Source organism: Acomys minous, assembly GCF_964271855.1.
Source record: "Acomys minous genome assembly, chromosome: 8".
Taxonomy (NCBI): Eukaryota; Metazoa; Chordata; class Mammalia; order Rodentia; family Muridae; genus Acomys; species Acomys minous.
The window spans coordinates 107,951,153-107,978,461 of NC_140489.1; the positions used below are offsets into that span (position 1 = coordinate 107,951,153).

The 27,309-nt window shown below is 42.6% G+C and overlaps 1 protein-coding gene and 1 long non-coding RNA gene across 3 annotated transcripts; one reads left to right on the forward strand and one right to left on the reverse strand.

Moving 5' to 3' along the window:
• Positions 1–824: 824 nt before the first annotated feature.
• On the reverse strand, positions 825–15,811 carry FAM98A (family with sequence similarity 98 member A). Of its 2 annotated transcripts, XM_084793637.1 has the most exons (8): positions 15,652–15,811; positions 11,133–11,281; positions 8,504–8,638; positions 4,894–5,078; positions 3,839–3,919; positions 3,133–3,249; positions 2,682–2,849; positions 825–2,596 (listed from the first exon to the last, which is right to left on the reverse strand). In XM_084793637.1, the coding sequence occupies exons 1-8, from the start codon at positions 15,771–15,773 to the stop codon at positions 1,934–1,936; spliced, it is 1,620 nt and encodes a 539-aa protein (XP_084649763.1). In that variant the 5' UTR covers positions 15,774–15,811; the 3' UTR covers positions 825–1,933. The 2 variants fall into 2 exon arrangements, with proteins under 2 accessions (XP_084649763.1, XP_084649764.1); XM_084793638.1 differs by lacking the exons at positions 4,894–5,078; positions 11,133–11,281; positions 15,652–15,811.
• A 61-nt stretch (positions 15,812–15,872) lies between these two features.
• On the forward strand, positions 15,873–23,614 carry LOC311604098. Its single transcript, XR_014781379.1, has 3 exons — positions 15,873–16,059; positions 21,359–21,457; positions 23,240–23,614. It is a non-coding gene; the product is annotated as an uncharacterized lncRNA (long non-coding RNA).
• Positions 23,615–27,309: the final 3,695 nt, after the last annotated feature.

A 27,309-nucleotide genomic window follows, 5' to 3' on the forward strand; every position in this document is an offset into this window, starting at 1 on the left:
TATAGGAACCACCTACACACAATAAGTCTGTGTATTCACTGCTGCTTCAGAGAAAGCTTACACTAATTCATTTAATAAAGCATGTGGAACATCTTACAATCATAAAGGCTAGCTAAAGTTTGCTAAAATTAATAAAAGGGCCATGGTGGTCTTGAGGATAGTTTTAATTATCAGAAAATCATTATTTCAATAGTAAAGTACTTTTGATGATAAGACATCCTTTTTTTTTTTTAATCCCATTTAGGGGCTGTGAGATGGCTCAGAGTAAGAGTACTTGCTACCCAGGCCTGACTACTCCCCAAGTTTGATTCCCTCAACTCCCTCCAACCAACTCCTGAAAATTGTCCTCTGACCTTAGCACGCATGCCCCACTCACACACATCATATACACCATGCTAAACTTTAAAGAAGTTCTGACATTTTTTTCTTCTAATAAATATCTTTATAATTTTCAGTTCCTTTTAAAAAACAAAACAAAACAAAAACTAAAACCAAGTCTCTTGTTTTTAGGAAGAATGAAAAACCAAACCCTCTAAAAGATTAGGGAGGGGCACTGATGTATCTTGCCTAAAATGTGTAGCAACAGCTACACCCAGTGGACAGTCAGAGGAAGCTTTCTAGCCATATTGTGATAAATAAGGTAAATTCAGAGACAGCTCCCCCTGCCCACCCCCAGTTCGTTTTAGCTTTCAGAAATAGAAACAGAAACCTTTAACTTCAGGAACTACTCTTTGGGAACAGAAGCCTTAGTCCATAAGCCAGGCACAAATACCCAGAACAATTTAGTGTGAAAAACAGCTGAAATAAAACTCTCACAGCAAGGAGAGGATGTACAGATACTTTATTGCTCACCTCTCACACAAAACACACCTCCTGCCATTTTCTTTCACAGCTTGACAGTGTTTACATGTACAAAAACCCGGCAGCAAGCATCGTGTGATTTCAGTAAAAGAAAAACTGTGGAGAGTGACTGAGCCAGGCTTTTGTCTTCTGCAGCAATAATGAAGGGCCTCCTGCACTGAGCAGCACTCGTTCTGACTTGGTAGTGCACTTCCATCACAAAAAAGGTCTCTTGCCTAAAGCAAACTTAACTTGTATTTGCTGAGCCAGTGGCATGAACTCGTGCATAAGACAGATTTCTGCTTGCCATTTCTTCTAGCAAATTTCAAGTAAAAACAAGGTTGAAGGAGGAACTTTGTCTCGGATGGATGCAGGTCTGTTTGAGTTGCTATAGTTAACTATGTGCCTACAGGTACTATAGTATCACAACTTAGTTTGCTTTCGTCATCTTTATAGGTTTTGGCCGTGGTCGTGGTGTTTGGAGGAGCATATGGTACAGTATTCCATCAACAAGGTAAGGCTACTGAATGTGCTATCTGCAACAGAGCTCATGCAATAGGAACGAACCCACAGGGCTGTCACAGAGAAACGTGACCAAACCTCTCTGAAGAAAATGCCAATCAGGGGCAGAGCTATGCTCGGAGAACAGACAGCAGAAGTTTACGGAGAACACACATGGGTTGTTAATATGAGGAAGGTTCCCAGCAGTAAAGATAAAAAAAGTCTAGGCAAATCCTCATTTTCAAAACTTGCATATTGAAAACGTGAAAACTATTTTATTCAAGTAATTTCTTCAAAAAAGCATGTATCTTCTAAGTGGATTAGTCTACCGGTCAATTAAAGGCAATTTAAACTGCCTTTTAAATTTGTTTTTCATAGAAAGAAGAGATATGTTTCTTAAATAAACAGTGTTATGCAAAACTGTTTAATAATAAAAAGAGAGAACTGAATGAAGACCGGCAAATGGCTGTCCCAAGCAGGAGTGTGCCTGACACCTGTGGTCTTACATTCATTTGAAACAGATGTTGGGTTCAGGGTTTGGAAGCTAAGTTTCTATTACTTGAGCTCTAGTAAGTTATACGTTTCTGTAGCCTCAACTAGTATAATGTCTTCCTTGTCCAAATCCAGAATGACTATACTGATAGCCTCCATGTTGGAAGTGCTGCTCGAACTGACCCCCTTGGTGATAAGCCTGGCTCCCTCTTCCTCCCCAGCCTCCTCCCTGGCCTCCACGGCCACCCCGACCTCCTCGGCCACCTCTTCCCCCACGACCACCGCTGCCTCGATCGCCATGGTGCCCACCATCTTGGTATCTATTGTCCTGCTGGTACCCACCACCCTGGTATGCACTTCCTGTATATGACGATGTTTGGAAACCACCATAGCCACCACCTTGATAGCCACCGCTGTGGCCACCATGATAGCCACCGGGCTGGAAACCCGAATCTCGATAACCGCCATCCTGGTAGCCACCTCCACTTCCACTCCCTCCATCTGTCCAGCCTCCTTGATGCTTATTTCCTCTTCCTCCCCCTCGGCCGCCATGGTCATAGCCACCACGTCCACCTCTCCCTCCTTGTTCATGACCTCCTCGTCCTCCAAATGAGGAATGTTCATAACCACCTCTCCCTCCTCCTCGGCCTCCTGCTTGCTGCTGGGGGCCATCTTGTCTTTTCTGCCATGGTGGCATCTCTGGGGGTGGAGGTTCAATTTCATTGGGTCTACCACCTCTGTCGGGCACCCTGCCCATCAACACCTATGGGATAAAAAAGACAATTTAAACCTCTCATTCTACGGACAGACAAATGCATGTGTGAGAAAATCAAAAGTGCTCTAGTCACCTTATTGATGGCACAGGCAGTCTTCTCTCTTATGGACCCACTGCTTGTCCTTAAAATCTTTGACAAGTCTTGTCTGGCGGCCAAAAGATGAGCAACGGAAATATTACCTTTAGGAGACAAGACTGAACGCTTTGGCTGGTAAACCTTAGCTAATTTTTCTGTCTGACTCTGTTGAAACAAAAGTGTTCAAACACAAATGTAAATATTCAGAATGGTGCAGGGAACCATACAAGTGAAAAACATTAAAGATGTAATAAGAAGGTTACTGAGTTCCAAATGGTAGGAAAAAGTTTTCCACTCTGTACTGCTTCCTGTACTTAGGAATTATCCTGTACAAATACAGCTGCTAGAGTTGCTGACACAGCAGCCGGGAATAAAGGCGTGGCCAGGGTCACTTGGAAGCTTTCCTGTCAGGTGATTAGGGACTGTGTCTACAGTTGTTTCAGCCTACCTTAGCTCGGTCAGACCAGCCAAAGGACTGGACAGTGACATCCAAACGTTTGATTAGCAGCTTCCGCCGAACTTCGTACTCATTGGTTATGGCTTGGTTAATGGCTTCTATCTTTTCCTGAAGCAAAATTTAACAAAGTGATTAGGATTCACACATGTGCCTGATCCCCTGTTCCTAAAGCAGAAACTGCTGTTTACACAAGTGATTCCCCAGCGTTCACCACACATGGTCCTTCCTACCGGCTAATGTTGATTAAGTGACAGGACAGAAAGGTTAGTCTCAAAACAATACTAAATATAAAGTAAAAAGTCTTGTTTTGCTTTCCCATAATTCACTGTGTGAAGCTGGTTCAGCTCAGTCAGGTTTGAATCCATCTGGCAATTAGAAAAATGCTTCATTCATACCAAACTTCATTTATTCAATAAGTACATGAAATATTTACCAATTATGAGAAAAGTACTTCGAATCATACACAAACAGTTTTTCTCCATAATTCTGGAGGTTCCCCAAAATGATTTCAAGGATGTCCAGGTAGCAAACCATGTATCAGAAAAATGTAATTTAAGTCAGGTGTAAACAAAGTACTTGGCTGAGCCAAGAGGACTGCCGCCAGTTAGAGGCCAACCTGGGCTATGACTGCAGACAGTCAAGCCCTGATGTTAATGGTGGTTCCTTAGGAAGCTGACGCAGGAAGGTCATGACTCACCCAGTGGGCTGGTCCCATCGGCTTCTTCAATAGCGGCTTTCCCACATGATTAGGTGGAACTTTTGCTAATGTTTCCTTTAACTGACACAAAAACAAATGAATAAATTAAAAAAAAAATTCTAAAAGTCCTATTTATCTTCCTCATTTCCCAATTCCCATCATCTCTTGCCATCAAAAGAAGACTCCTGCCAGAGGAGGCAAAGGTGCAGGTGGGGTTGAAACATAAATGTAAAGACCCATGAGATAAGACACTGGCTTGTCCCACTCCCCCATAACTAGAGAAGCTCGGATCCTTCAATGGACCTGGAACAGTGCCTGACACCAGTGGGCACCAAATGAGCATTAGCTGAATGGATGGAGGAACACAGAGTACGGACTACAGACACACTGTTGTGCCCCACAGCGTTCACCCCACAGTGAAAGTGAGTCCCGCAGATATTCAGACAGGAAATAACTTTATACAACAAATACCAGTTTCTTTTACTCATCCATTTTTTAAATCAAAATTGCTTGCTCCTAATTGTTTATATAAATATATGTCAGTATTCTGTTGATAATGTGTGGTATAAAAATAATTACATTTTTCACACACTAACTTATGTTAGTAGCCAATAAATTGAGTTTATACAGACCCAAAGCAACTGGATTAGAAAACAGAATTTATTAATGTCCTTTTCTGTCCAGTCAGTAAGGGGAAGCAGAGTAATAATGATAAAAACTATAAAAATTGCCTCAAAGTTGAATCATTTTATAAAGGCCTTAAGAATGTTAGTTATTTTTACTTTATATCTAGCTTACTTTAGCTTCAAACCAAAGTATAAAGTTTCATTTTTGAAAAAGAAACATGTCAATGTTTAAAAATAACAAAAGCAAAAAGACCACTAAAATATTGATTTCTCTCTGAGTTATCTAGGATTTAAAACCCAAAACTCACTTATTAACATTTATTAATATGTACATTAGGTTCCCATTAAGAGAAATAAACTTAATGTTTCATTTCAAACAAACGTAGGACTATGCCTTTAATACGCTACAATCGGTACTAAAGGTCTTACTTTTTTCTCAATCCCGCTGAAGAATTGGAACATAGTTATATTGGCTGGAGGTTTGGACATTCCTAGAGCAATACATATGCCTTTCAACTCTTGAAAGACCTCACTACCGCCTCCTTCTTGAGCTTTTTTTGGAGGAGCATTCACACAGAGCATTCTGGCAGCTTCTAGTTCTGAGATGAGGTATGCTGAAGTAAACAAAATAAGATTTCAAAATAAGATACTATAGTTAATGCCATAAGTCTGGAGTCACAACTCTATAGAGCTAATAATACGTAACTTTTAAAGCTGCAAGAATGGACAGAACAAGAAATGAAAACCACTTTTACCTGCTAACGACATAACATATACACTGCTTATGTAACTGAGGTATCATGTACTGTTTAAGGTTAATTAAAACTAGGCAACACTTTGCAACCAAGGTTGATCACACCTAATCATCTGGATACTTGCATTCAACCATGCTACCTCCAGAACAGGGGTTGGCATCTGTGAAAAATTTTGCACAAGGTGACAGATGGCCAATTTTCACTTTGAACCACTTATAAGCACAATGACAAAAGTACCCTGCACTCTCTAATAGTGAGTCTGTCTAGAAATGGTATGGAACATTTTAAGTGTGAAGACACTGAGCTTTCTAAAGCTCCTTTCTCATTTCTCCAACAGCCTTATGTCACCTGCTGGGTGCTCATTCATCTTTATCCTTCCCACCCACCCTTTCTCTCCATATTCCTCACCTTAAAACTTTCAAATCACTTCTTCTTTTCAGTATTGTTCCCTCTGTGTGTGTGTGCATGTGTGTATGTGCATTCATGTGTGCACACCACAGCACATTCATGGAGTTCAGAGGACACCTTGGAGGGGTTAGTTCTCTTAGCTATGTGGGTCAGGGGTTTGGACTCTGATGGTCAGGAAGAGCCGCCACCCCAGGAGCCACGCCTTTGGGCTCTTACGTCACTTTCTGTCAGCACTCCCTTTGTGTTGAGTATGCCCAGAGTTGCTTAGCCTAGTATAATGAGGGCCACATCAGCAGAAGACAGACCTAACTAGTCATCGACATTCCTGTAACTGTCCCAAAGACACTTGCCCCTAAACATAGGATTTCTGAGTAGTGAGCAAAGTCTGCTTCTGCTCTTTTGGGAGTTGTTTTCTAGGTTTTCTGATCCTATCAGAATCAACAAAGTGCAATCAGCTTGAACATCTTACTTGCTGTCCTCAGGACAGAAGCTAAAAGGCAAGGGGGTCGCTGGCAAGTCATTTCTGAGACACCCATCAATTTTTGTTCTAAAGTAATAAATGCAGCAGAGTTTCTGCAGAGGCCATTCCATGTGGCTTTACTACATCTTGGTATGTTCCACAGAGTAAGCTATACTTGGGTGCTAAGGCAATGAAAACAGTACAACCTTGTAGTTGTGAAAATAACTAACGCCGTTGTAAACAGGTTTTTACCAGTCTCTTGTCACACTTGTCTCTTATACATCTGTGTCTGCTTTCCTGCCAAAACCAAGAATTGGGTGTTGCCACTGAGACGTCACAGTCTGCTCAGCCAGGAATAGTTAGTCCTTTAAGAAAGTTTGCCAACCCTTGTTCTAGAAAAATCATATGACTTATGACTTAATACACTAGTTGTCTAAATCTGGGGTGAGACAGTTATTCATGAAATTAACTAATACCATCACATGAACAAACGTTAAAGCAGTTGACACATTCAAAGCACTAGAAAGGCACTGGAGGAGACACTATAAAAAAGAAAAACAAAAACAAAGGACGAGCCCTAGTGTCAATCTTCTTAAGAATCAAAATACTCCTCCTCTACTTCATCTATTAGAAACTCAAGCCTGACTTAATTTAGCTCTGAGTATAACCTGAGAAGCACAAAAGGCCAGTGACCAGCCAAGAGTCCCTACACGCAGGGACTACTCTATGCTGCCAGTTCCAGTGAGGTCCATTTATTTCTCTCTTAAAGTACTATGTGCTAAACAGTTCAGATTAGTGAGGCAGGGTGCTGGAAGAAAGAAAATCCTAGCATCAAGATGTGACAGAACTGGCGGTTGGCAGAGTGAGGAATAATTACACAGAGCAGCAATGAGTACGTGCATGAAATACTACAATGAGAGAAGTTACGAACTAAGAGGAAGGCTGGGGAGGGCAGGCTGCAGTGACAGTGACGAGGAGGAAGAAAAAAGACCAGGTGCGTGCGCAAGCGTGAAGGACATATGAAGCTAGCGACCTTTAGCTGCCTCAGTTAGTTAGGGGAGAAGCACGTGGTTGTTTGTATGCTCTTGATAAGCTCTTCAGGTCTCAGCTCATGAAAGTAAAGTTTGTAATTATGACCCTGATTCCAAAATAGTTAGCACAGCCTGCTTAAGAAATGGCAAGGAAAAATATATTAAAAGAAAAGAAAAGAAAAGAAAAGAAAAGAAATGGCAAGGAATTAAGAACGCGTTATAGAGATTTGTAGTCAATGTGGTTCTCTATAGTGTCAGTAGGAAAAAGGCTGAGTGCTATGGAAGTCTCAGCTATCCAGGGTCACTGCCGGGCATGTCACACAGTGGTTAGCTTCTCATGTAGATAACCTAAACGACAAACGTGACTGGTCAGGGTAAGCGATGCTACAGAGGAGAATCAGCTGGACCCACTGCTGCTGGGCCCGCCCCCATCTGCAGGAGACCAAATGAATATGTAAAAGCTAGATACAAACATCAGTATCTACAGCAGGTCCTGACCCTGCGTGCAGATATTCCCAGCAACACATGCTGGACAAAAGGGAAGTTAAGCAACTACAGTAATTTCTAGTGCCTAAGCGTAATAGCTGTATTACAAGTTTTCCCTAAAAGCAAAATAAAATAAAATAAAATAAACAAATAAATAAATGAGGTTTTAGTATTCTTCAGACTCCACAGTACAGCTATAAAAACAAAGACACTCTCTGGACTATGCTCATCATAGGGCTGTCAGCTAAGCAAAGCTGCACTTCAGAATGCTACACAGAACCTGAGTTAAGATTACTGCTTGTGCTTACTACAAGTTTATACAAGGCAACAGTTTATGAGTCTACTAACTGTATTTCAGGAAGAGACAGTTATTAGTATCTTTTTAAAAGACACGGAAGGAAAGAACTTTTCAGAAAATGACCAGTGGGTAGAGGCCCCATTCAAGTGCTGCCCATGTATACTTAAAAAGAAAAACAAACCATTTACCAACCCAAAGAAACATCAGTAAAATAGAACACCTTTCCATTAGCATCATACAAGCACTGTTTCTCGCCTAAAACCGCTCTTCCTTGTCTCTGAAGGCTTGCCCGTCTAGTGATGTGTGCTTCTCCTCTACAATGCGGTGTGATGGTGACACCCCAGCACCTCCACTGCTCACAACAGGAGCGGCACAGCAGCTAGAGGAGCACCAATGCAGAGGCCAGGAAACAGCGTCAGTTACTAAATAAAAGCGACATGGGTGTGCATGCACCCACCAGCGCCCAGTTGGAGATGCAGTTAAGTCTTCTTTTAAAATGGATAGTATTTGAATTAAAGTTGCAATGAAACAAAACAAGAACAACCTGTATCTTACTCAAGGAAAACAAAAAATAGCTACATTCTAGTAGCCATGAACTTACTGAGCAAAAGGAGGCAGTTCTTCTGAACAAGAAGGCGCTTGGTTACATCCCCGGATGTCAGAGAAGGGTATGGGCAGTTCATCTCCCCCAGGAGCCCACTCACCTCAAGCTGGAATTCTTCAGCTTCACTTGGACCTTGGGAGGATTAAAATAATTTTGACAGCGTCAGTCACAAAGTGGAATTCCCACTAGGCTTCTCCTGCCTCAGCTCTTCTTCCTAACTCATCCTTTCTCGCGGCACTGCAAAATGCTTTTATGGTGTGCACCAGGCTCTTACTTGACAATTAACAGTTATTCTTTATTACTTTGTGTGTATGGCGTGTGGGGAGCACACAGTGCGGAGGTCAGAAAGGCTCTGTGCAGCTGACTCCTTCTACCCTTCTTGTGGGCTGCAGGAACCAAACTCAGGTCACTGAGCCTGCGTGGCAACCGCTTTTCCTGCTGAGCCATACTTGACCAGCTCTTCTTGAGAGTTTTCAACAGCTCCTACACCTCACCCAGTGTCTTAGGTCTGCTTTTAAGGACTCTTCCCCACTGTTCACATCTGTCTTTCCCAGTACACTCCATCACAACCATCTATATACCACTGCCTCCACTGCGCCATGCCTGTCTCCTCAATGTCCCAGGAAAGGCCATCTTGTTTCTACTTTTGAGCCTTTATTTAAGCTCTGATTGTGACTGACTGACAGGGTGGCTACACTATTCTCTACTGGTGAATCTCTCTTCTGTCATAGCCCATTGGGCCTCTCCTCCACAGGACCTCCCCTAAGCACTCCTGTGCTCAAGGGTCTCTTCCCCTGGTGAATCACGAAGGCAAGACTTTAGTTACTGTAACAGTCACCAGTTGGTTCACTCATAGCTAATGTCCCCAGTTAATCGAAACCAGAAGACAACAAACATGACTATAGCTCTGTATTCCAATAACATGCAAAAGGAAGTCTGAGGCTTAATGGGTAAGTCAAGGGGCTGCTGACATCTTCACTATTTTGATTGTTCTCTTTTAAGTATCACAGATGGATAGAAATTAATAAGCCTTGGGGTAATTTTCAAGTTCCGAGTCCATTTTTTTACCACATGTTTATCAAACTGTGACCTGTCAGCCCTAAGGCTCCACAGAGCTCCACTAGAGGCAGCTGGAGATGAGGAGAGCACCATCAGTGCTTTACCATGTGATTAAAGCAGCCCAGAGTTCCACATGGCTCTGACATATGGCGGCGAGGTGAGGGAGAGCTGTGCCAACAGTGCCCTTCCTCTACACAAGCGGAGCAACTGCTCTTACCTGTTTTACGCGTTCTATATGATCCCAGTTAAAGACCGTATCCTATGGAGTATCTTCAAAGGTTTCTACAATCTCTGACATAGTAAGTGGCAGAACGTCAAAGTGGTTAAAAAACCCTGGTTTCCCAACTTCTGGTTTTGTGTGATTGAATCCTGGTTACGTGATACCAGGCAATGTGTCTCACTTCTTTGGGCTTTTGTCATTAAATGGATAAGCGGTAAAATCCAACTCACAAAACTACTGTAAGGTCTGAATGAGTTAACAAGTGCACTCTGATATGAACACAAGGAATAATGAATATAACGTTATCTGCTATCGTTATTATGACACTAGATCTTATTAACTGAATTGGCCACACTTGGGCTAGAATTGGATACAACAAACCTCCAAATACTAAATATACTAACAAGACAAGCGTGAAAATGCCAGCACTTGGGAGGCTGACGTAAAATTTCCTCACAACAGCCTGGGCTATGTGTGAGAGACATGCCTGAGTTATACAGCAAGACCCTGTGTCTCCAAAGTGCCAAGAAATAAAACACACACCTGCAAGCAATAGTGAACTCTTCAAAATTGGATTATGTGGGAAGATATTGTCCCAAGGGTATGCTAACAGGCAGAAGGTCTTACTTGCTATCCCTCAGAGCTTTTGCTGTGGCCAGAGTAAGCAGAAGGTGGAGTGTCAGGTTCCAAGCTCATTCAGAGTCAACAAACTAGCAGTAAATGTCAAGAAAACTGGCAAATATAAAGGCGCCCTCCACCCTATCATCTGAGGTGCTACACCTGGTTGCAATGACAGCGGCCTGATGGAGTATCCCCGTCCTTCCCAAGCACAGGACAACCACACTGCATTCTCTACCCACTGGCCATGGTCCTGGGATCTGGCAGCCACAGAGAACATCCTAAATTACTAGCCACCCATAGAGGATCTCACGAGCACAAAATACAGACAATGTAGCCTGTGCCTATAATGCAAGAGCTCAGCAGACTGAGGCAGAAAGATAATGAGTTCAAGGCCAACCTGTGTTACACAGTGAGCCCTGTTGAAAATCAAAACTATTCAGAGCGCATACAGTTCCTGTCTGCACTTTGTAATTTTCTGTTCCAGTAAAGGATCTTTTCAGCCTCTGCATATATTTTACTGTCATTGCCTTACATTTAGAAACTACTTTATCCTTGAGAACAACATCACCACAAAACAGTGTGTGTGTGTGTGTGTGTGTGTGTGTGTGTGTACACACTGGGGAGCACAGGGCCTTGACATGTCTCTTTATGGTTTAGCTTTGATACTAATAATGCTAAGTTCCCAATGCCCTGGTTTTATTTTTTACAAAGTGAAGGTTTACTTACTGTTAGTTGCTTGCACATTTTCTTCTAGTTTACAGAGGACTCTTAATTCAGATACCAGCCAAGCACAGAGTTTGGTAAACTCAGGGGAAGTGGCTCCAGCAGAGACTGCCTGAGACAGTGCACCATCATCCAACAGTGGGCCCTTGTAACTGGTGAATAAGAAACTATATTTCAGAAGAAAATCTCAACGTAGTGTACTGCAGGCAAAATATATGTATGCATTGCTTATGTAAAGAAGCAATAATTTAATAAAGTATGAACACCAACCCTTTAACTTGCAAAAAAAAAGAAAAAGGAAACCATATATCACTGTAATGTACCATTAGAACAATAAAGTTAAGAGAAGGCTGAAGGGTTGCTCTCCCAGAGAACTTGTGTTCAATTCCTAGCACCCACACAGCAGCTTACAACTGTTTGAAACCCCAGTTCCATGGGATTCCATCCTCTTTTGGCCTCTGTAGGCACAAGGTACACATATATACATGCAGGTAAATACTCTCACATTAAAAAAAAAATAAACTTTAAGAAAAAAGAAGTCAATCTGGGCATGTTGGAACATGCTTGTGATCTCAACAGTGGGAAAAAGAGGGAGAAGGACCTTTGCCTGGAGGCCACTGTGATGTCCACACAGTGGGATCCAAAATCAAAATCAAAAGCAAAACAAAACCCCTCAAAACTCAAAACAAAACAATCCAAAATAACAGCCAAATGGCAACTGCAGTTTAAGCCTTCAAAACATGTGAGCGCTGGGGATGCCACTCAATTGGGAGAGTGCTTACCCAGCACACATCATGCTGGTTCAGATCCCAGCCCTTTATAAGCTGAGCACCGTGGGTGGCAGATGCTTGAAATCTTAGCATGAGCGAGGCAGAGAGGCATGAGGATCAGAAAGTTCAAGATCATTCCTGGCTAAGCACAGAGTTCAAAGCCTGGCCTAAGATACAGGAGACACTGTCTTAAACAGTGTCCCAGTCCAAAAAATAAAATAAAATTAAAAAAGTCTCAACACAGAAAACCCACAATATCTAATGAGCATAGTCAACTTCTACACCGTCTGGCAAGCTCTTCTGCAGTTTACCTTCTTACTACAACTGGATTAAGAATTAAACTCTGGAATAACCAGGTCAACAACAAAATTAATTTTCCTAGAATGTTTTTCCAAAAATCAATTAGATTTTATTTTTGCCAATTTGCTTTAGGAACTGTTCCAAGTAATCGTGTATTTCATAAATATGTTCTTTGATATATATTTTTTTTTTACTTTATTTTATTTTTTAGTTTTTCGAGACAGGGTTTCTCTGTGTAGCCTTGGCTGTACTGGACTTGAAGACAGAGTCTCATGCTGCCCAAGTTCAAGAACCTGAGAGCGATCAGCAGTGGGTCCTGCGGCACGTATATGTAATACCAACAACTCTGGAAACTGAAGCAGGGACACCAAGAACTCGAGGCCAGACCAAGTAACTTAGCAAGATCAGTCTCTATCAATCGATCGATCGATTGATCAAGGAAGTAACCTTACATCATATATCGTTGGGCAGTTGAGATGGCTCAGCAGGGATTGGTGCTTGCCACCAAGGCTTGCTCACCTGAGCCCAGTTCCTGGAACCCACAGGAGAATCGATTGCAAACTGTGCCTGACTTCCACAGGTACATGGTGGCATGTGCACACAAATAAATAAAAGCAAACTTTAATTTTGTTTAAAGATCCATATAGTCCTGGATCTCTTGGAACTTGCTTTGTAGACCAGGCTAGCCTCATGGAGATCTGCCTGCCTCTGCCTCCATGGGATTAAAGACTCTGCTACCTTGCCCAGCATTAAAAATAAATCAAAACAAAACAAAAAGTTGACGCATTTAAGATTATAGTTTTTAAGTGAAATATTGAGGGGCTGGGAGAGGTGGCTCAGAGGTTAAGAGCACTGACTGCTCTTCCAGAGGTCCTGAGTGCAATTCCCAGCAACCACATGATGGCTCACAACCATCTATAATGTGATCTGATGCTCTCTTCTGGCCTGTAGGTGTACATGCAGCCAGAGCACTGTATACATAATAAATAAATAAATACATCTTTTAAAAAAAAAAAGAAATATTGAATAAAAATACTGTCATTAAAGCCAAACATTAAACGTGCTTAACATGGTATTTAGAGGTACAACATAGAGAAATTACAGACTTTAAAATATACTCCTATAAGAAATGGATTCGAAAATCTTCCACACATGCACAAAAAATTATACATCATTCTGCAACTAGCAGCCTGGTCTACAAAGTGAGTCTAGGACAGCCAAGGCTATACAGAGAAACCCTGTCTTGAAAAACCAAACAAAACAAAACAAAGCAAAAGGGGGTGGTACCAGACCTGGAAGGATGGCCCAGTGGTTAAGAGCACTTGGTGCTCTTTCAGAGGGCCTGGGTTCAGTTCCCAGGACCTACATTGGGCATCTCACAATTTCATATAATTCCAGTTCTAGGGTATCTGGTTCTGGCTTCGGGCCTCTTCAGGTATCAAGTAAGCATATGGTGTGCACTGACAAGACACACACACACACACACACACACACACACACACACACACACACACAATCCCAATATGTCTTCATAAAAAAAAAACAGTAGATACATTTGAATAAAAAGACCAGGCCTATTAATTTATCCTTGTGTTCTACATTCACTTAATAGTGGGAACTAAATTCCTACTATGTGCCACATTAGAGATAAAAGATAGCATTCAACTGTAATTTTGAATGAATTCTTTAAAAATACTTATTAATCAACTAAGGGTGTCTTTTATTATTTGAATTAACCAAACTAAGTTTAAAAGAAACTTTCAGAAAAATCTCATGGTTTATATTATAATGCAAGTCAACTTTTTATTTGAGGGCAATTGTTGCAAGAATAATTAGTTTGGTAAGCCAGTCAAGAAAAACACCACTAGGATAAAAGAACAATAATGGGACACAATTTCATCCATGGCTGCTGGTCAACTGATCCATACCCACACGGAATATGCCTCTCTTCTTGGTCCACTCCTGCAACACCACCTTTTAAGGGAAGAGAGCCTCTCAGTGTTCCTCACCATATGCGTCTCGGAGCTATCATGTGAAGGTCCCCTCCCCCCTTCCACATGAACTTACACCCTGAGGGAAGTCCCACACTGACCCAGAGCCTCAAAAATATTTATGGAATAAGTAAACTACTCTTAGACATCCATTGAAAAGTCGCCATTGCAGAAACTATGAGTAACGTACGGCCCCCAATGTAGGAACTAAGTTGCCTAAATCTGGGTCATTCACGAAGTGCTGTTTCAAAGAAATGACAATGGTGACTCACTTAAACAAAGAGAGAAGGTAACTACGCTTCCTTTATGAGCAGCACCTACTAGGACACCAAGCTATTCGCACGGGTTGGCTTTAGGATACTCCAAGGGACCCTTGCCTAAAGACGCCTCTCTTAAGAATTTCCATGTCATGGAAAAGCCTAATGTTAAGCTCTGATAAAAGACTATATATTTACAAATACAACTATTAGCAGGGCCTCACACCTTTAATACCAGCTCTCAGGTGACAGGGGCAGGTGGATCCCTCTGAGCCTCATCTATACAGCTGGGGTTATAGTGAGACCCTGTCTCAAAAACCAAAACATAGCAAAGCAACTAGGTAAATCTGTGATTCCCCGCCCCTGCAGTGCTTACCCGCAGGCAAAGACTTGACTAGCAGGGATTTTTGTTTTGTTTTGTTTTTCTTGAATCACTTTTAGCCCAGGAGATTCTAGATTTTTTAAGTTTGGGTACCTTGATCTGGCTGACGCAAAGAAATAAGCCTTATTTCCCAACTTCTACACGGATCACTTTAAGGCTGAGTAATTATCAAAAGAGAGACAAGATGCAAAGTAAATAATGCTGATTCTTGGTGGGTGAAGACGGCCCTGGAATCCTGGAGTTCAACCAGGCTGTGCTGCGGTCAGGAATCACTGTCAGTGATTTCCAAGGCAGACGGTGAAAGGTTAGGTGCACAGCTGAGCGGGCTAGACGCAGCTGCATCGCCCAGACGCGCCTTTGGAAGCCTAGGTGCATGCAGAGATGACTGAGCAAAGATTTGTTTGAGAGAAGTAGGGTGTGGGTAGAAGAACGAGACAGGCGAAGGAAATCTTGGGGGTTAAGTAGGAAAGCAGAGACAACTTTGGCAAGCCATAAAGTGGGGGCAGAGCGGGAGATCGGGAGGCAAGAGGAGAAGCTCTGGGGGTGGGGGGTGGTGAAAACTGGAGCCGAGACAATGACACGCGTGCCTGATACACACTGCGGGTAGCGGGGCTGAGGGGAGACCCGGGGAGCACGAGGAGAGTGGAGCCGAGTTGGCAGGGCAAGCGTGGACGTGGCACGGGGGGTCCCTGGGCCAGCGGGAAGCTCCGGCGGGAGTCGGGGTGCGGCGTGGAGAGGCAGGTGGCTCCGACTGGGACACCCGAGGAGTTCCCGGGGTTCCAACTGAGTGGACTTGGAGAAACTCATGCCCCGTAATCTTACCCTAGATCTTCCAACGACTCCAAGATGTCAGTCTCCATGAGGTCACACTCCATGCTACTGTGGTATTCAAATTTCCGAGTCGTCAGGCTGCCCTCTCGCCGGCAACGCGTACACTCGCGCATGCGCTCCTTCCCCGGAACTTCCAAGTCGACAGCTGGCGCCTCAGTCTCTGCATTGCGCATGTCCTGAGCGTGCGCAAGCAGTTTGGTTCCGCCCTCTGTCCCGCCTCACCGGCTGAAAATGGCCGGGCTTGCGCGTGCGCAATATGGAATAGTGAAGCCGGCTGCCCTAAGAAGGGCAGAAGAGCTGGCGGCGTGGCAGCCCAGACCCAGCCTGGAGGCGCGGAGCTCTTGGAATGCGCATGTGCACAGCTTTGGGCGAGGCGAGCGGAGGAGGAGCTCGAAGCAGGTCGAACCTGGGTTTTTAGGGCGAGCTTTGGCGTGAAGCTGCCCGTGTTCTTTTCACCTGCGAGTCACCGTGGAAGGGCAAATTTGTGTGGTTCCAACCACGGCCTAGCATAGGGGTAGACGGGTCAAGAACAATGCCAGTTGATTTTCTTCAGCGTACCCTCTGAGTTTCAGTGTTAGAGGGGTTCTCGGCTTTCCTTTGGTGTGGATGCTTCAGAAACTCTATCGTTTTCTCTGTGAAAGTTTTTCCTCTGTCCTCTTGAGTCTGTCTACCCCAGAGACTAAGCTTTTTTTTTTTTTTTTTTTTTTTTTGGTATTTCGAGACAGGGTTTCTCTGTGTATCCGTGACTATCCTGGACTCGCTTTGTAGAGACTATTTTATTTAACGGGGAAACGACGTAACTCCGTATCAAACACAGAATATTTGATTACATGCAGTTTAGACAGTGGATCAACTTTGCGTTCTCATCCCCCACTTCCGGTAGCCTTGGCTATCTTGGACTCATTTTGTATACCAGGCTGGCCTCCAGGGATCCGCCTGCCTCTGCCTCCCTGAATGTTGGCATTATAGGCGTGGGCCATCGTGCAGTGCCAGAGTCTAGAAATCCACCTGCCTTCCCAGTGCTGAGATTAAAGGCATCTGCTACTATGCTCAACTTTTTCATTGTTTTTGCCCATAATGCCGGGGGGCGGGGGGGGGGGGACGACTAGCTTTCAGTTATGATTTGAGGAAGGCAGTTATTAATTAATGTGCTTAAGAACCGTTTAAAAATTAGAAAAACAGTTTCAAAGTGATGACAACTAGAGAATGATATTTATCCATAAATCATTATGGTATTATATTGTGTAGTAGTTTGGTCTTAAAATTGCTCCCAAATTTTATTTTATAGTTCTCGTTTTCACGTCAAATGGATAAACATTCTCCATCCTTATTAATGCACTTTTTAGCTATTTATTTTGTGTTATGTGGATTAGGAGAAGGTTATGCACCTAGTGTCATTACCCTCTTGACCCACAAGTGATCTGGTTTAACCAAAAAAGCCACACCAAAGTCAGATGTTCTTCAAGGGGCATTAGTTGCCAATCCAAAGCCAAACTTCTAACAGATTGTCATTAGTTCCCTTAGGAGCCTACTCTCTGTCCAGCTCTGTCTGACCTAACCCCATATTGACTATGGGGTAAAACTTTTGGAATGTGCAAACTACCAGACAATAAGCTTCTGCCAACCCCAAGCTAGGAACGCCATCAGATCACAGAACTTAGATCTGACATCTAAGACTCTAGCAGTTTCTCCACATTACTTAAACTTCTTACCTATAGTCCCCACCAATATATTTGAGAAAATAAACCCTTGTTTTATGGCTTGGTATTATGAAACTATACAAGCAATGGAACCAGTTCCATTTTAGAACGTGTTATTTGGAGCAATCTGAATCTGGGCCTGGGCCATGGTCACTCATAGTTGGCTCAAGAAAAAACTGTTTTGCTCTAGGCTTGGTGGCTCATTCCTTTAATCCCAGCACTCTGGAGGCAGAGGCTGGTGGGTCGGATCTCTATGAGTTCAAGGCCAGCCTGGTTTACAAAGTGAGTCCAGGGCAGCCAAGGCTACACAGAGAAACCCTGCCTCGAAAAACAAAAAGCAAACAAAAACTATTTTGCTCCATCTGGGGGAAAAAAAATCTATGCTTTGCTTCACAGTGATAGGAGCTCCTAATGCTGAGTAAACACTGTTTGCATTTTACAGATGAGTGCACTTTTTGGAAGACCCTGCTGTTTGAGGTTGCAGTCCTCCCAGTCCAGATAGCCTTTCCGAGCTTTGCACTAGATGGATGGCGCCCTCTCCTCAGTAAGGGCTCCTGCTTTCTACTGACCTCATCTGCAGAGTGTCTTTAGGCACAGATGCTTCTGACCATATCTGGGATATGACCTTTGGCACGGTTCCCTGCTAGCACTGCCCCCTCCCTGCTCCTGTAGGATAGTTAGGCTCTGTGTTCCCGTTCATATGACAGGACCATGCTGCTAAATGTAAATAAAGCAACCTTGGAGTTCCTAGTTCCAGCCAATTATGTACACCTGGAACCCTCCCCCACCCGTCACTCCCTAAGGACTGTAATTTTCCTTCTTACCCTCAGGCCTTCCAAATCCCCAGTCTGTCACTTCTTCCTTGTTCCTGAGGACTGGTGGCCAATGAGCCCAGGAACAAGGGAGGCCCCCACACACTGAAGCACCATGTCTTAATGATCCTTAGCACCCATAAATAGTAAGTGCATTTTGAAATTTGAGTGTACTTTCATCCATGTCTTACTTGACTGTTCAGATAAGGATTTAAAGCAGAATGTGAAAAGATAGGGAAATGATCTGAATTTGTTTAAGCATGTATATATTTACATAATTTTAGTAAAACTAGTCTTTATCATGGAAATGTTGAAGATGCATGCTAAAAAGTATCAATAAAAATCTTTTTGTAAATAAAAAAAGTTTTATTTTTAACTCAGCCCCTCCTCCTCTACCTATGTTACTCAAGACCATTAAACATTGACATGTAATTTTTAATAAAATCAAGGAAAGGTAAAGGTTGTCATTAGAAACCAGGTGCACTTTCACAGTTTTCTTCTTTTTTTTTTTTCTTTCTTTCTTTTCTTTTTTCTTTTTTCTTTTTTTTTTTTTGTTGTTGTTGTTGTTGGTTTTTTGAGACAGGGTCTCTCTGTGTAGCTTTGGCTGTCCTAGACTCACTTTGTAGACCAGGCTTGCCATGAACTCACAGCGATCCACCAGCCTCTGCCTCCCGAGGTGCTGAGATTAAAGGCGTGAGCCATCACGCCCAGCCCTACTGTCACAATGTTCAAATGGACCATATTTTAAATTTTGCAATCCAACAAAGCATTCATGAAGCAATCTGTAGTCTGGTTTTTAGAAACATCTTTATGCAGAGATGACTATCCTACATTATTAGGTGTGAATTTTGCAAATGTTACTGTAACAGTGCACGGGAGATGATTACATCTTCCTCCCCCAGCTTCTATGAAAAGGCTTCCAATACTGTGGTAGAGCTTGTATGGCTCTTTCCAGGGCCTCACCCCCATGGTTTGCAGTGTAAGTCCACTTACCTCCTTGTGTTTGCAGACTCTTCAGGAGATCTACTGTGTCAAGACTGCTGATAATTTTAGAGAGCCAGTCAATCAAAATAAACTCAAAGACTTTGTATCAGGAACCTTCCAACCCAAGGAGGACTCACAGAGCCCTACAGTAGTACACAGCTCATTTCTGAACAGCAGACTAAAGCTTCAAGCTTCAACTAGTGCTGGTTCACACCATGTCCAGGCTTGTTTGGGCTTGTACTTTTCAGAACTGTTTGTTTGGTTTTGTTTTTTTGTTTGTTTGTTTGTTTGTTTGTTTTTTGTTTTTGTAGCCACCTTGGTGCCTATGAATCCCAATTATAATGTAATATAGGTTGTCGTGGTCTTGAATCCCAGTCTTACTGAGCCAGGGAGGGAATGAAAAGTTGTAGAGTTCAGACGCTGATGATATTGTCAGCCAGGGACCCTGGCAGAGAACATTATGTACACCACTGCTTTCTCTGCAGCTCCTGGATGTGCTCATATGCATACACACACACACACACACACACACACACACACACACACACACACATATTAGCAATGCATTTGTGCTTCAATTACACATTTGTGAAATTCACACCTAAGATATACCATAGGGTAGCTATGCCTACACTTGAGACTGCTTCACGAATGTTTTGTCAGCTTGTGAAAGTTAAATTGAGGTTAGTGGAAGACTTTGATGATGTACCTTGGTTCTGCGTTTACCTGATAGCCGCTGCCAACCCCATTTCCTCTGGCTGAAATCCTCTTCCTTCTTCACTGCCTGGCAAATTCTTCTTGCTCAGACTTCAATAATAAGACGCCTTCTTTGGTTGCTTTCCTCCCTCATTCTTCACCTCCCAGGGTTTTCTCAGCACACTGCTGCTGTACCCCAATCACGAGACCCTCAAAAAAAAAGACCACCAGGACTCAATACCGATGAAATATACATGAGGACTTTTAATCAGCTCAGAGCCGGGCTCTGACCAGTCACCAACACAGTGGTATCCAGAAGGAGCACTGATCTCTGAGCTGAGGGTAAATTTATAGGTTCCTATCCCTCTCAGTGCTCCAAAGCAGAGGAGTCACAGCCTGGCAAGCATCTATTGGTTGGATAACATAAAGAGGTCTAATGTTAAAGTGACAGGCTACAGAAAAGGCACCAAGACCGCCCATGGCTTAGCTTTCTCTGTTCTCTTTGTCCAGAGAAGTATCTGGTTTCTTATTAACCCTATCTCTGTTGGACAGGAAGGAATGTGGTCATAAAACTGGGTCTCTTATCAACTCTATCTCAGGTGGGACCCTTTGGGTCAGTCACTAGGCAATGCTGTCTCTAGTGGGGGCTGCTCTTTGCAGCTGGCCAGATTGTCTCCTGTATGCCTGCTTCTTAACCTTTGCCCCAGTTACCTTGAAATCCAATTTTTGTTCTTCTGGTATCTGATTTCCACACACAGCCCCAGTGTGTTCTTCTGCCTGCTAGCATCACTGTTGCTCAGCTCACTGGCTACTCTGTCCCCAAGGTTGTGTGCAGTGTGAATGCTCCACACAGGGAATTCTCTGTCAAAGCAGGGAATTCTTTGTCAAAGCAGGTTAAGACGAAATTTCCTCTCAATTGGCTTTTTAAGGTAGTGGCATGCAAGTCAACTGATTCTCATAAGCATCCAAGAAACTTGAATGTGGAAGCCTGGGCCACAACACTCATGACACTATGTTGGTATTTTTAGAGTCGGGTTTGCTACCTGTATTGCTTGAAACTGCTTCAGGTGACTCCATGACTAATCCTTTATAATGTATCATTTAATTGCACCTTATTTTTATATGGCTTACATTGAATGTTCTAATCCATTTTCTCCCGTGGTAAACACACACACCCTACACCTTGCCTGTTACACTGAAGTGCACACAAAAGGCATCAATAACATTGATTGTAATCTTTCCCTTTCTTATAACCAGAGTTGTTTTCTCCTGAAAGAATAAAGTGTTTCTTTGCAGAGAAAAAAATAAGTATACAACAGTATTTAAAAAAAAGTATACAACAGTGAATTATGCTTTGGGCACTTAGATCATGCTGAGAGTCAGTCCTGTTTATTTAAAACTTGGCTATTCTGGTAGGTAGGATGATTTACTCTTTGCTGACTTTAGACTGCTATTAACAACTTTGTCCTGTGATGGTTTATGGCTTTGGGTGCTTTGTGTCCTCAGGGAGCCTGTGGGCTGTTCTGTTATCTGCAACCAGACACTAAAAAGGGCAAGCATTGTGATGGAGATGCTGCTGATCTGGAGTGTAACTAGAAGAAGAAGGTAATTAAAGCAGAAAAAGACTTTACATCCCAGTCCTGGGGAGAGCTTTTAGTTTAGCTAGACAAGGGTAGGGGGCTAGTTTAGAATGTCTTCAGCACATCTTTGTTTCCAATTCCTAGAGAGAGTTATACTTTAATTTTCATTGTTATCGAAATAGGCTCTCTGTGGGAGCCAGGTGTGGTGGTGCACGCCTTTAATCCCAGCCCATAGGAGGCAGAGGCAGGTGGATCTCTGTGATTTGAGGCCAGCCTATTCTACAAAGTGAGTCTAGGACAGCCAGGGTTGTTATACAGAGAAACTTTGTGTCTTGAAAAACAAAAGCAAAAGCAAAACAAAAATCATTGTTTACAAACACAATAATGGTAAAGTGAAAACATTTTAAGCTGAAGCCAATTTTATTTGAGAGTTACTGTGTTGGGTAGATTATTAAAAAGAACACTTGGCTTAAGTCACATAAACTTAGCGTTGAAGAAAAACTTGGAAGGTTAATTTATCTAGAACCTACATGAGCCCTTCTGAGCCCCTTTGAGACAGAATTGAAGTCTTCCTACTCCAGGGTATTTGTTGCACTAGTAACAACCTTTTTTTTTTTTCTTCTGTGTCCTTTAAAATGCCAGCTCGCTGCAGGAATCAAGTCTCTGTTGTGACTGACACAGGCTGAGTTATCCACAGTCCTGTGGTTTTTAAACTTTGGTGTGCATCTGAGTTACACAGGGCCTTTGAGAAACACAGATTGCCTGATTTCTCCCTGTCGAGGCTCTGGTTAAGTAAATGGGGGTTGAAGCCCAAGAAGTCACATTTTAATGACTCCCAAGTTTCTGGTAATGCTAGACTCAGATCGCTAGAGTCTGTTCCTAGAAGCCTGATGAGAGACAGAGTCCAGAGTCGATGCAAAAGCAAAGGAATTTTTATTAAACCAATGCGTCAGGGCCAATCAAGCTCCAAGGAGCTGGAAGACCCCATTCTACAAGAGTCGGGGATTAATATACCATATTGAAGCAGAATTTAGCAACAATGGTTAATTAACAAGTGATAGGCTAATAATAGGTGACCTTTTAGGTGAATGGGGATCTGAGGTAGTAAATTCCAAGTGGGGTGAGATGGGGGCAGTAAATTCGGAGGGCAGGGTTGAGATGGAGGCTGGTGGAGAATTTTTAACTTGTTCTTCTCAGTTTGCTGTTGCTTTGTTTGCTCTTTTTATCAGCATGCGATTCTCAACTTGCTTTGCTCAGCTAACAACGCTATTGTTATGATGGCTAAGCCCAAGCCACCTGGAATCTTACATTGCTTAGCTGTTACTGTTATGATGGTTGAGCTCAGGCCACCTGGAATCTTACAGTAATAACTGGTGTTTCAGTCTGGAAACTGTAATTTTAAACTCTGGAGTAACAGAAAGATACCAGGCTTATGGAACAAGGTCATGAGCTGAGTTTTGGACAGGTAGGAATATTTTGAAACACTCAACAGGATCTGTCAAATAAACAACTGGATAAACGAGTAGAATTGAGTGGAGAGGGCTGAGATGTAAATATGAATGTAAATTGGAATATGAAAGGCATTATCAGAAGAGAGAAAACAGAGAACAAGTGAGGGCTGTTGAGGTGAGTCAGTGTGCAAAGATGCTTACTGCCAAGCTTGATGACCTGAGTTCCATCCCCTGGACCCATACATGGCAGAAAGAGAGAAATGACTCCCCATATTGTCGTTCGGCCTCCACACACATGTTATGGCATTTACTGTTCTTAAGACTTTTCTCTAAGATTGAAACATTCCATCCTGTAGGGATGCTCCTTAAAACAGAAAGTAGACAACTCAAAATAGCTTCAGGAAGTTCCTGAAACTTACCAGAGTCAATAGACTCCTTCCTTCACAAGAGTATGTAAAGACTACTGAAAGCCACTCTCAGACAAGCCAAGCTGAAAAGAAGTTTGAGGCAACAGGTTCCTGAAAGCCACAAAGACCAGCCAAGATGCCTGGGAAAGCCTCAGACCAGCTGAGACACCTGGAGAAGACACTCTGCAACCCATTGAGCTGCCTTCAGCTGTGCAAATAATGCTCCATGTTTTCAGATTTTCTGAGATGTCGCTCATGCTGGGGTAGGCTTTGGTGATGCAGCTGTCTCTGAGTCACTTCTGCTCCTGTAAGTAGCCCCTCACACTCCCCACTGTAAGTAACTCTAATGAAACTCATTGGTTCACCAAGTTGGATTTTTGTGGTATCCGTACTTTAGTCTCTTGGGAGATCCCTGCCTGGAGTGAATAATCCTCCCACAAAAAGCCTGTCATACAACATATATACACAGAGACATACACATAAATAAATGACTACAATAATAAAATAAAAAAATAAAGGAAAGGGAAAGAATACCACAATAAACTTTCATGTATGTGGTGACAGAAATGAGGGAGGCCACTAGAGAGAGTGAAAAGGGAGACACTGAGAAGGAAACCAGAAAAGAGTTGCAGTAGGAGAGCTACAGATAGAAATTTCTACAGTGTGTTATAGGTTTAATAGTCATAGGGGACAGATAGAAACATTTCATGTTCTGTATCATAAAGGACACTCTTTTATTCAGTATTATAGAAAGGAATCGGTATATGCATGTTATTACCAGCTTAATATGTTCACAGTGCTAATGGCCTGTTCTTAGTTAACCACTTGCATTTGTTATTTTTTGCTGTGAGAAAACACCCAGACAGATGCAACTTGAAGGAGAAAGTATTTATTTTGGTTCAAAGCTCCAGGATACAGTGGTGAGAAGTCATGGCAGCAGGACCCTGAGAGAGCTAGTCACATTGCGTCCACAGTCAGGAAACAGAGAATGATGACGTGCTCAGACCACCTTTCTTTATCTTACACAGTCCAGGATCCCTTTCCAAAGCTACCACCCCAAATGGTTCTTCTTCCCATCTCTATTAACCTAATCAATATAGTCCTGTACAGTCACATCCGCTGGCCTATCTTCCAGGTGAGTCTAGATTTCATGAAGCTGACACTGGAGGGAGTACAAGGTTGGTATCAGCAGACTCTTTTTTTTTTTTTTTTTTTTTTTTTTTTTTTTTTTTTTTTTGGTTTTTCGAGTCAGGGTCTCTTTGTAGCCTTGGCTGTTCTGGACTCACTTTGTAGACCAGGCTGGCCTCGAACTCACAGCGATCCGCCCAACTCTGCCTCCCGAGTGCTGGGATTAAAGGCGTGTGCCACCACGCCCGGCCAAGTATCAGCAGACTCTTACTACACTCAGTTTCACGAGTGCCTGAGCCTAAACACCCACAGAGTGAAGGAGGATCGTCAGCAATGGTAACGCGAGAAGACAGACTGTCAGAAGCCTCAGAATGTGGCTATCTGTGCAGAGAGGCAGGACCAAGCTCGGGCTGGTTGACTGCTTTTGTCGTCAGCCTGGTTTCCCTGTGTTATCTGCTGGCTCCAGGTGAGATAGAAGGCAGTTCCCTAGGGCATTAGCCCTCTGCCTTCTCACATTTCTGTCTCTCCAAATAAAGTGTAGCTTAAGGATTCAGTTCTTCTCTTTGCTCACTGACTTCATAATGACAGTCAGCATTAGCTAGTGTTCCAGGCACAGTGGGGTGAAGATAATTAAAAACACCCAAAGCATTTGGTTCCACAGTCACTAATAACTCTAGGTAGAGCTGCTTCAGCGTAACAGTGCAGGCTAATGTAACATCAGAGTGCGTTATGGTACAGGAAAGGCAGAAAGTAAGACTGAGACTGCTAATTGTGTGTGTGTGTGTGTGTGTGTGTGTGTGTGTGTGTGTGTGTGCATTCGTGCACATAAACATACAATGGCATGAGTTTGGAGCTAAGAAGACACTCTCTGCTGCTGGCCTCTGCCTTCCACCTTGTTTGACACAAGGCCTCTTCCTCACAGATCCACAGCCTGCTTGGCCCATGAACTCTGGCGATTCTTTTGTCTCAGATCTCGTAATGGGACTGGTGAGGTCACACATACCTGTGCTATTATATCCAGCTTTAATGTGGATTTTGGGGATTTGAACTCAGATCCTCATTCTTGCCTTGTTCATCAAGTTCTTTACCTATTCAGTTATCTCCTCTGTCCAGAAGTTTGGTTCTGATGAGACAAAGGTGAGAGAAACAGGAATATTACTGTATCAGCACATGAACGCCAAGATCCAAGAAATTTCATTTATTTCACTTTTTGTTTTCTAGCATATGTACAAGCTAGTAAATGGGACCCAGAAGTGATAGAGTTTAAAAAACAATGAGAAGAGAAAATCAATATTTTTAAAATGCTTTGCAGGAAAGAACCCAAAGTCTTAGCATGTGGATGAAGAGAAGAGACTGGAAGAATCTCAAGTCCATGTTATAGAGTGGCAATGCAGCTGGGAAAACAGCCCTTGTAATAATTTGGGAGAAATATAATCTAGTGATATTTGGCTTTAAGCATCCACGTAAGAAGCAGAATATTAGAAACCAATGTAAGTTGCTATAATTTGCTTTTTCAAGGTGTTATTAGGAAGACATTAACTTAGAAAAACAATTGTTGTGTATGCAAACGGGAGTGAAAAGCAGAGGATGTTATAAAAAGGAAGGTAAGGGTAGGGGAGTGAAATGGGGCTGTGAATTGTCCCCACTCTTTTCTAGAGGCCTAGCAGCTGTGGCCAGACTTGTACACATTTCCTGAGTTTAGGCAATGAATCCTAGAACTTTGTGCCTACCTGTAGGATATGTCTTCTTTTTAGAAGTAACACTCTGAGCCAGGTGTGGTGGTGCACACTTTTAATCCCAGTACTCGGGAGGTAGAGGCAGGTGGATTGATGTGAGTTCAAAGCCATTCTGGTCTACAAAGTAAGTCTAGGTCAGCTAAGCCTTCACAGAGAAACCCTGTCTTGAAGAAAACAAAAACAAAACAACAACAACAACAACCCGCAACCAAACAAAACACCCAACAAACAAACAAACAAAAAATAAGAAAGAGAAAGAGGTAACATTCTTTGGAAAAGCATTTACTTCACCAGAGAGTCAAACAAGGTCCACCTCTCTTCACTTTGTCGCTGTCCTCCAGAGTGAGTCCTCCTCACTTTGTTCAGTACTGGTCAAGAAAACCTCTTTTGTGATCCTCGTAACCTACCCCTTAAAAATGTTTTGTATTAAATCCCATTTAGTTAGTTGAGGCACTCTAATTTACTAAGCATCTTGAGGAATGTCTGTAATCTTAGATACTCATAGGTCTGACAAAAAAAGAACGTGGATTTGAAGCCAGCCTGGTCAACATATCAGTTAACTCCATCATTTTGTGAAAGTCATAGGAAACTTAGGAATTGATTGATCAATGCATTTTTACAACATTTAATAAAAACCTATTCTATTGTATCAAATTTAATGACTATTCAAGGCATCCTGATGTTTCCTGGCAAGTGGATTAAACAAGAGACCAGTTATAAATTAGGACATGGTATTTAATGTAGAGAGTGACAAAAAATTATTCTGGATTGTGGATATTGGGCAGTAGTGCAGTATGTGCTTAGCATACATGAGACCCTGGCTTCCATCTCAGTATGTTAAAGACAAATAAAATAGTCGTGATGACTTGGTGGCTTAGCTGCTCTACAATACTCTTATCAACCAATCTCAGACTGCAGCAACCTGAAAACTCTCAAGATCTGCTTCAAGTGTTTTGACCTGAATTTATGGCGTTGCATTGAAAAATTAACTTATAAAGATTCACAAAAATACTTCATTTTTTAGCTTGCAAAGAGATAAAGAAAACAGGCACAGGTCTCCTAAATACAATGCTTCATTAAAGTGAAAATTATATGTTATTGTTTGGTGAGAGTGATTATCATTGCCTGCATTCTCCTTGGCTTCTATTACATTTT

What these genes read in the sequence shown, in the direction of transcription:
- FAM98A (XM_084793637.1), bottom strand. Translation starts at nt 15,773, where the DNA reads ATGCGCGAGTGTACGCGTTGCCGGCGAGAGGGCAGCCTGACGACTCGG. An exon ending in TCAGCGGGATTGAGAAAAAA is followed by an intron (nt 3,920 to 4,893) that starts GTAAGACCTTTA and finishes TTTTTGTGTCAG; the next exon opens with TTAAAGGAAACATTAGCAAA. An exon ending in CGATGGGACCAGCCCACTGG is followed by an intron (nt 3,250 to 3,838) that starts GTGAGTCATGAC and finishes ATTTTGCTTCAG; the next exon opens with GAAAAGATAGAAGCCATTAA.